The following is a 10,181-nucleotide window of genomic DNA, read 5'->3' as shown; positions in this document are numbered from 1 at the left end:
ATATTAAAAATAAAGGACGGGTAATATTGTATTAATTAAGTTTTTTTTTTGACCTTAGTCATTAATTTTTGTATTATTAAAGGACATCGATCAAATTTTAGGTGTAATTAAAGGATATCGATCAAAGTTTAGGTGTATGTGTATGGTATATCTATCACATGAATAATTAGATTTTGACGTGTTAAAAAGTAGTCATGTTTGAAATTTAATGGCACTACCTGTGTTTTGACATGTTAGATCCAAATTGTTTATACAGTAAGTATAAATGTGTTTAAAATTTAACTCACATGTTTTAAAGATACCTCATGTTATATCGGAACTAAAATTTGATGCTCAAACTATTGACTCAGCTAACAAAAAGAGTTTATTGATATGATACTATATTTTAAAAACTCAATTAACAATATTTTAAAATTTGAGAATCAATTTAAAATTCATTCCCGCAATTAACCTTTTCCTTTGTTTTATAATTTTAGTTTGTAACACCTTTTACTTGTTTCAAACGATCGGTACGGATCGGAGATGCCACCGAAGCATGTATGAGTAAGAAATCTTGGATTATTTAAGAATTGAAAGTTAAAAATATTTTTATAAAATAATTAAAATATGTTTCAGACAAGATTTAAAGTTTTAAAAATAACTTAAAATCATTTACGATTTATTCGTAGTTAATCGAAGGTGATCAGAACTCAAAATGAGCTCCGAAATGTCAAAATGATTTCAAATGGTGAATGCTGAAACAAGCGTAATGTCGCAATGAAGAATATTTGACGTCATGACGTGTCTGACTGAGTTAATGGGGTTGCAACTTGATAAAAGAGAAGTCATGACGTCGGGCACTGAGGTCACAACATGACTCACTAAGTTTGCCCAAAACACTTAAAAATCACTCCAAAACATATCCCAAACATCACCATATCATTCCAACATAAATTATGTCATTGTAAATCAAAAGTTAAACTCATTTATGCTTAAAAACTTAGCATGAACACATCTAAAACAATAAGAGAAATGCAAAAAAGGCTTAAGTTAATCATTTAACTTGACAATTGCTTGAGTAATCTAAGTCTTTTTAAACATGCTAATAATCAAATACAAATGGTATTTAAACATTTGAATTGCAACCTTGAAAGCACGATGGATGATGCTATACTCCCAAGCCAACACTAGTATTTCAAGGTAAGTCCAACCTACGTGTGAGCTTAAGTAGCCAAGGATGAACTTACATATCTTAGTTCTTATTAGTGTTGAACGCATCTTATGGATTTCATGTTAGTTTCATTCAAGCCACATTTTAATATTATTCGTTATTTCATTTTGATTTACCAAAGTGTAAGGGCTCAACTTACACATTAACAGTTTGTTAACTAATTCATTTAATGAAAATATCTATTCAAGACTCTTAAGTGGAGTCCATAGTATCTTGACATATTCTTTCACATTTCCCAATTATAGTCGTTAATCTTTAAGTGATTCATATACATCATTTTCATTTATTTGAATTATAACATGCTTAAATCATCAATTTCTTTAATATCGTTTAAGGTAAGTTCACTAGGCCACACATTATTAAAGTTCATTATCATGTGAAATTCTCTTTTGCTTACATATTCATATACCTTATTTTAATTTCTTTTAGTTACAAGACATTTAGTTCATGACATTAACTTTTGCTTTTAGCCATATATAGTAATGTTTAAAGTTTATTAACAACATTTAACTAATTTACTCTTTTGCTTAAATTCTCCTCTGATTTTATCAATTTACTCTTACTTTAAGCCATCTATAAGAATAAAAAGGTCTAATGTGCCTCTCTTTACAAAAGTTTGAGAGATACAGACCCTATAAAGCTTTCAGAGAAAGAAATAAAGTAATATAAAGAGGAGTTGCTTCAAACCTATGATCGAGTCTTCATCACCGCTGCTAGTGCCAAAAGACATGCCTTCCTTACCAAGAACAACATCATAAAGGAGCAAAACATTGATGAAAGAATTTTTGGTGATCATGCCATTGACTCAATCATGGAGAAAAAAAGATTTGTTAATATTTGCCTAGTTTGTCAAACCCTATGTTAAGCAGATAGTACTTAAGTTCCACGTCAACCTGTTGCAAAGTATAAATGACCCCACCAGTAAGTTACATCACATGGTTTATGTGTAAGGAAGATGGTACAGGTTTAACTTTGCACATATTAAACACTTATTACACCACATTTGTACCAAGGATGTGGAGTTTGGGAATCAGAGAGCACTATTGTTGCTCAAATCACAAATGGAATCCATCTTACCTAGCCTATTGGTTCTAAACTATACTCATCTGCCTTAGAACCAATATACATTGCCTTATATGCCATAGCCACAAAGAATTGGCTTCTCAACAACTAGAGGGAAAATGTGACAAAGAATATGGCCACCCTATTAAAGAAGGTAGGAGTTAGGATTCAGTTTGATATTGGAGACTTAATATTCACTAAAATAAGTAGACATGCTGAGAAGGTATACAATAAGCTTAGTTTCCCTTATCTATCTGTTATATTTCAAATACTATACTTGCAAAATGACAAGATTGTCAAGGCCACTGAGAAGTATGAGAAGATACCTCTTGAGATGAAGTTCACCCACAAGTGGTTAGAAGGTACACATGCTTCCTTGAACCTTTGGAATGTGCAAGAAGTAGCACCTACTGAAGAGATAACATTGCCTAAAATTGTTGGCACAAAAACAAACACAGTTCATGGTTCCTCAAACACATCAACTATTGTTGATTAAAGGCTCCTCAAGTTGCTTTCTGATGAGATTAATGTCAATAAGAGGCAGATCAAGGATCTCAAAGCTCACAACAATAAGCTATTGGCCAATATGCTAGATATTTTGGTTAAGCAGTTTCGGTGATCCCTTGGCAATCCTCGAACAAAAAGGGGGAGTAATTGTGATGTGATGATAATGGTAGTAGCAACAATATCCACAAACTTAGGGTTCTAATTCTCGATAATTTTCTATGATAATTCTTTGCCTCAATGTTCACTCAATCTAGTAATATTATAATCCTAACCTTGTATGTTTGGATCATGTTAACAAGCTTGTTCTTAATGCTTACCTTAATGAAGATGAGAGTGCTTGATTAAAGGGAATTACTTAGAAGAAGAGTATGTAATTGTGATGATTTTATTTTCCCTATATATGTTTTGTTCAAAAATTTCCAAAGAAGGAGATTGTTGACATATTTAGAGGCAAGTTTGCTTCTGTGGCTGAAACAGTGGCCACAATTTAAAGAATTGTTTCATTGCCTAACTTGCATGTTTTAAAGAGTTAACAGATTTTAGTACAAAAGCATTGTGCTATTTATTTTAAAGATATTTGGACATGTAAAGCTCATAACTTGAAGACCAATTGAGTTGAAATTGAAGACTTGAAGATTGGTTTCTTACAACCCAATGGAGATTACTTGTTGAATAACGAAAGTTACTTTCCATGTTTTGAAGGCATTGGATTAAATCAAAACTCATATGGAAGTAGTATCTTGTACTGATTTTTAGTCATCTTTATGGAGAAGTGATTATATTATAATTCTAATGTAAATAAAACTCAAGTAGTATATAAACTTAAATTTTGCTTAGGTTAAAAGCACCTGAGAGTTTTGAGAGTTTGATAGAGCACAAATTTGTTCAAGTTAGGAAAGTTTGTGCGCAACATTATTTTTGTAAGCAATCAAGAGAGTCTCTCGAGTTGCAAAACTAAGCTTTCTAGGGGGAGGCTTAGTGGAAGAGTGATCTAGCCTTTGTATATGTAACAACTCGAATTTTACGGTTATCAAAAAAGTGTATTTTCGGGTCTCCATTTTTAAAAAATAGGTCCGAAAATATTTATTAGAAATATTTACGAAGTTAATTATGAGGTTAATTAGATTGTGGATAGATGAATTAAGGGTAATTAGGAAAAAAGACTAAATTGAATAAGGAGTAAAAGTTGAATTATAGATTAATAGAAAGTAAAAAGGACTAAACTGGGAAATATGCCATTTAGCATAAGTTGAGGCGGCATATGAAGTAAAAATCTAAGATTTTTATTAGATTTTTATATGTTTAAGGTTTTAAATCAATTTATAAATTATATTAATTATTATTATATTATGAAATAAGTTAAATAAAGACAAATGTATGGTAGTGATTTAATATAAGTACATTTGTGATATTTTATTTAATTAGTAAAAGATATTAATTAGATAAAATAATTAAATTGTGAGATTTTTGTGTAAAGAATAAATTAGATAGTAACACTTGTAATAATGTGAATATATACATTTGTATTATATTTATTTATTTACTTAAAAATTAAGTAAAAGATAATTACTAATTAAATAATTATATTAGGAGATTTTTATTAGTAAATAAATTGAAAAGTATGACAATTATATGGTATTGATATTGTACAAATGTACAAAAATATATGTGTACAATTGTAGTATTTATACTTGTTATTAAAATAAATTATAATTTATATCAATTATATTATGATATTTTTATAGGATGAATAAATAAAAATGTGACAAATGTATGATGATGGAATAGTACATGTGTAAAACATATATATAAATACAATTGTAACAAAATAAAATATTTTTTTATAATTTAAGTAAAAGATATTTATAAATTAAATATTATTATATTATATTTCTAATATATATATATATGAAATAAAGTAAAATAAAAATGAAACAAAACAAAGAAAGAAAGAAACAGAATAGGTTGAAACGAACAGGGGAGAAAAGAAGAAAAAAAAAGAAAAGGGAGAAATAGGGATTTTAAAACTTGAAACTTAAGTAGGTTAGATATGAAAGTGATTAACGACTCAGCATCCAAGCCGATCCTGAACTCAAAGTGGTAAAGTACTTTCCTTTGGGAAATGGCGTGTACCTTGGATGTTAAAAGTGGTCATTTTGAGATATTATTGTAAATATTGCTACAAATAATTATGGTTGATTATATAACATGTTAAAAGTTTAGAAATTGAATTGGTTGTGGTTTATGATTTGCAAGGTTGGTAAACTTGAATTGTAAGACTCATTTTGAGTCCACACGGCCTGGCACACCGGCGTGTGTCTTGGCCGTGTGAAACTAATTTGTTCATAAGTAATAAGTCAGAGAGTTACACGGGTAAAGAACACGGGCGTGTCCCCTAGACCACACGGGCGTGTGGGTACTGTTCGATAGGAAAATTTTGAAATTTTGAGAAAAATTCGTAGTGATTTTAAATTAGTCTAGAATTGATTTTACTGTTCATATTGGACTTCGAGGGCCCATTAAAGGGACGATATGTTAAATTTAGGATAAGTGTAAACAATTATTTTAATTAATGTCCGTAATTGAACTGTATTGACTGGTAATATCCCATAATCCTGTTCTGGGGACGGATAAGGGTTAGAGGGTGTTACAGTATAACAATGAGGCCGCTAAATTGGTGAGTGTTAGATCAGTGTTAGGACTTAAATGATTGGTTGTACTATGAGAAATATAGTAGATCATTGCTTTGGGCAACACCCTGTAGACGTAGATTGAGGTCAATCTGCGTAAACAATCTTAGTGTTCTTTTTATTGTTTTCACACTTTTTGTTTCATGGTTGAAATTGTAGCCACAATTCCAAACACCATTTTACCCACAGTTTTTGTTTACCAAGCAAGTACCCCGTCATTTTTACATATACAAAATAAATTATATTATTATGGTGATACTCTTTTCTTTTTATCCTTTTATAAAATCAATTAAAAAACTCAAATATAATGATATTTGAACCTATGACACCAACAACAATAAAACCTCCATTTTACCACTTAAATCAAAACTTTATTTTGATTTTGATATAATTTATCCTACTTCTACACTAAAATTTTTTTCACCCACATCGTTATATCTCTACTAACTTTAAACCCCCAACTTGGTTGATGTCACGAGCTAACCTAGCACAAACTTGGTTGAAGAAATGATTCCAATATATTATTATATACAAAATAAGTTATAACATTTTAAAGTACTAAAAAAATTGACAATACGAGTTGAAAAGTAATTAAAGTACATGTATTTAACTATTTAAATTTCTTTTTCTCATAATTTAAATTATTTTATTTTATTCTAATTCCGTGCATACTACATTCATATATATATTATTATTATTATTAATTTCAAGCTATATATTTTATTATTTATTAGATATTATTTTTATGACATTCTAGATAGAAACTAAATATATTTACAAAAAGGAGTAGAAAAGGACTGTTCAGCCTTGAGGGGGAATGGGCGAACAAGTTAAACAAGTGGTCAAAGACTCTAAAGCAAAGACAATAGAACATGACATGTGAATTTAATACTACCATATATTATTATACTTATAGGTTTAATGTTCTTTGTCTTTAGTTTACGGTGATTAAGGTCCACACTTGTCTCACATTCGGACATAACTCTATGTTGCTTTCTAGTATCGCATTTCATTTGAATTTTAATAATAACAAATCCTATTTTTTTGGTTTCAATTATATTTGTTTTTTCTTTACACAACTTTTAAAATTATTTATAACTCCTCATCAACCCATATATAAGAGGATAATGCGTTTTAATACACTCAAATCTATATCTTCCGATATTAACACTAATATTCAAACCAAATGAATTAAGACTCAATTTAATTGATTTTTTATGTATATGCTACTATTATATAAAGGGAAAGCCTTCCTACATGATACACGTCCATTGTTTTTTTATTATGTATTTTAGGATAATAATTTTAGTACCTCTATTATATTCAAATTTGATATTTAATTTTTATATTTTAATTTTTGGCATAATTTGATATCTCAATTTTTATAATGTCATCGATTGGTCTAAATATTTCATCTTGATTAAAATGTTTATATGAATTTTAAAAGTGTTACCAATATTAAAATTTTCTATTAAATTGAGGTCTATTACATTGGATTGTTTTTTGTCACATGATTATAAATTGAATTCTTTTTTAATTTCAAAATATCACACAAGTGAAATTAATAAAAATATATATAATGACATTAATAATTAGATCTGAAATTTTAAATTCGAAAATAGAAGAATTGAATTTATAAAAAAAAAACATATAGAGAGTAGATGAAAAAATAAATTAAATCTACCTCATATCCAACCATTCAAAATTAGTAAAAGTTGACAATTGAGAAAAAAGCAATAGTTAGACCTTAGATCAACAATTGAAATGAAAATTGACGGGACTCAGTTTTTAAAACCTTGGCTTAAATGCATAGCTAACAAGTTAGAAGAGGGTGACTTGGAACAGTAACATCCTTTAATCAAAAACAAATGAATGAGCAAAAGAGTATGGAGTTATGGGCCAGTCTTTGCCTCTCTAAAGTGTCCCACATTATATTAATAATTGTTTCAGATTCTTTGTCTCCCTTTTACCACAAGTTGTGCTAACGGGCAATGCATTTCTGGTTGTGATTTTAGTCCTTCTTTTGACTCAAATAGTTACTTAAAAATCCCTCACACTTTGCACCACTCTTCAAATCCATGCAAATTTCAATCAATTCCATCCATTCCCATTTTACCATCCAAGTTTTGTTCATTTTCTCCTAAACCGGAACTCGGTCCCAAATTACTCGATTTAATATCATCGTAGTTATCGTGATTATAAACCTAAATTTTAAATCCGGGTTACTTTGAATAAGAGAAAGAAAGGAAAATCTTACACTGAAAATTGTGAAAGATTGATCTGATTGTGTGGGCAGAGGATGTTGAAAACCCCCTTTTTGCAGCTTTGTTTTTGGGGGGTCTTAAAGCACAAATGAAGTACCTTATATAAAGAAATAAGGCCAAATTGGATTTGAAAAATTACGGTGGTCCGTTTCAAATTCTATCTTAAACGGAACTTTGACCAGATTCCGTAAATTCCAAGACCAAAGAGAAAGAAAAGTAAGGGCAATTATTTTTCTTGGTTGGCAAAATCAGCACTCCATTAATTACACAATTTAAGGAGCCTTCAATTTCAAACACCCAATAAAATTCAATTACTCCTCTCTTTTCAACAAAGTTTGCAATTTTCCCATGTTTTGATTCCACCCATAATAATATATTTTAGTATGCTTAAATTCACTTCTTCTCATATTGACAATAATATTCATATCAATCGAGCTAGATTTAATTGACAGTTTCTTAAATTTTAAAATGCTTTGATTAAATTCTTGAATCGCATATCAATCAACTTAAAACGCCCGTAAATTTAAGGTATAAAAGATGCAATTAACCCTTAAGAAAAGGGAAAGGCAATGAATAAGCTGGGAAATGGCACTGTGGCATAGATAAAGACATAATATTCTTTTCTTCACTTAAAAATGGTTAGGGGTGAAAGTCTTTTAGACTCATCATTCCTATCATCTTTTATGGTTCCATAAATAAATGAAAGAAACCTCCATTATCTCCCTCTTCATCTCTTTGCCTTTGTCCCTACTCGCCGACCCTTAAAACCCCCATTTGTGTCTGCAAAATCTCACTTATTGTTTTGCTTACATATACAAATCGTTTGTTAGATCCATAGACGACAGATAGAGAAAAAAGGGTTTAAAAATGGATAAAAGCTGTCAATCTTCTGGTGAATCCTCCATTACGAGCAATAGCTCCACTGCTAACAATAGAGATCATTACCTTAAACACCTTAACAAGCTTTCCCATAAGATTTCTAAACCCTCTTCTTCCACCACCGCCGCCGCCGTCGCTGCCTCCGCCGCTGGTCCACTCATCAGGAAGTCTTCTTTTGAACTGACCCAGAATCTTACACAGGCTCAGCTTCCGCCTCCGCCACCGCCGCCTCCGAATCCTAACCAAAGTGGTCTCCAGGCTCAACAACACCAGCCACCTGTTTACAACATCAACAAAAACGACTTCAGGGATGTGGTGCAGAAACTTACCGGTTCACCGGCTCACGAACGCTTTTCTACTCCGCAGCCAATCCACCAGCCCAAACCACAAAGCTCTCGGCTTCAAAGGATCCGACCTCCTCCTTTGCCGCATGTTTGTAATCGTCCTTCTCCCATGATGAATATGAACCCTTCCGGTTGCTCTCAATCTAACCCTCCCGTCGGTGGCCCTACTGTTAATAGCTTCATGAATCAAAGGCCACCTGCTACCGCCCCTCTTTCACCACTCCCACCACTCCCGACTGTACTCGCGGCGGCGGAATCCCCTGTCTCTGCCTATATGCGTTGCCTACAAAACTCCTTATCCACCTCTGTTGATCCTAACCCAAAACAATTCACTGGGTTCCCACCATTAGCCCCACTCGTTTCACCCCGTTGGAACAACTTGACCGCCCCACAACAACAACAACAACCTCCGCCGCCGCCATCGCAACAACAGCCACAGGTATCATCACCACTACCATTCGGCTGCTTGAATTCCCCGCGGTCACCCTATGCTTTACTTTCCCCAAGCTTGCTATTTTCTCCAAATTCGGGTCAACTAGGATTCCCTCTTTCACCAACAGTGCCCATCCCAAAATGGCGAAGTCTTTGATAAATTGGTAAGTTCTTCAAAAGAAAAAAATTATATATATAAGGTTTTAGGCTTTTTGTACATGGTTAGGGTTGATGGATAATTTTATTCAATTACCAGTGGTTGGACAAAGAAACAAAAAAAAAATCTCACCCTGGTCAGTTAGAATTAGAAGCTTGTTTCTGGGTTCTTTTTTTTTTCCCCTTTAATCTTTGTCATGTAAAACAGATACTTTAAAACTATGTTCATCTGCCTATATTTGTTGCTGTTTATGCTTTTTTTCTGCTAATCTTCTTTTAGCCCATAGTGGAATAGTATATGAAGTATACAATCCTGTTGGGTAATAATTGGATTAGCTCCTTGTTCCTGTTTTAGTCATCCTATGTGGATTTATCCATAGATTTGAAGTAATTTATATAACTTTTGCTTAGGAGTTGTAAGGATAGGAAAATTGGATACGGATATGTGCTTGAGTATGAGTATTGTATAGAAGCTATATATTTAAAATTAAAGTTAATCATTTTTGCCCGAACTCGGTATCGGATTGCATTTTGCTATTCTACTAAAGAAAGGGCAAATTAGTTCTTGAGTATTAGATCAAAACTTCATCTAATTCTATGGTTAAAAATAAGAAATTTTTACATTATTACGAGATAC

General features: G+C 31.6%; 1 protein-coding gene across 1 annotated transcript; it reads left to right on the top strand.

Moving 5' to 3' along the window:
- Positions 1-8,307: 8,307 nt before the first annotated feature.
- On the top strand, positions 8,308-9,794 carry LOC121230345 (VQ motif-containing protein 9). Its single transcript, XM_041114937.1, has one exon. It carries the CDS (start codon positions 8,601-8,603, stop codon positions 9,543-9,545), a length of 945 nt encoding a protein of 314 aa, XP_040970871.1. The 5' UTR covers positions 8,308-8,600; the 3' UTR covers positions 9,546-9,794.
- The last annotated feature ends 387 nt before the right edge of the window (positions 9,795-10,181 follow it).

The sequence above is a fragment of the Gossypium hirsutum genome, chromosome A06 (genome assembly GCF_007990345.1).
Source record: "Gossypium hirsutum isolate 1008001.06 chromosome A06, Gossypium_hirsutum_v2.1, whole genome shotgun sequence".
Taxonomy (NCBI): Eukaryota; Viridiplantae; Streptophyta; class Magnoliopsida; order Malvales; family Malvaceae; genus Gossypium; species Gossypium hirsutum.
This window is presented reverse-complemented; position numbering and strand designations above follow the sequence as displayed.

Excerpts from the sequence above, each read along its gene's own strand:
- LOC121230345 (XM_041114937.1), top strand. The coding sequence starts at position 8,601 with ATGGATAAAAGCTGTCAATCTTCTGGTGAATCCTCCATTACGAGCAAT.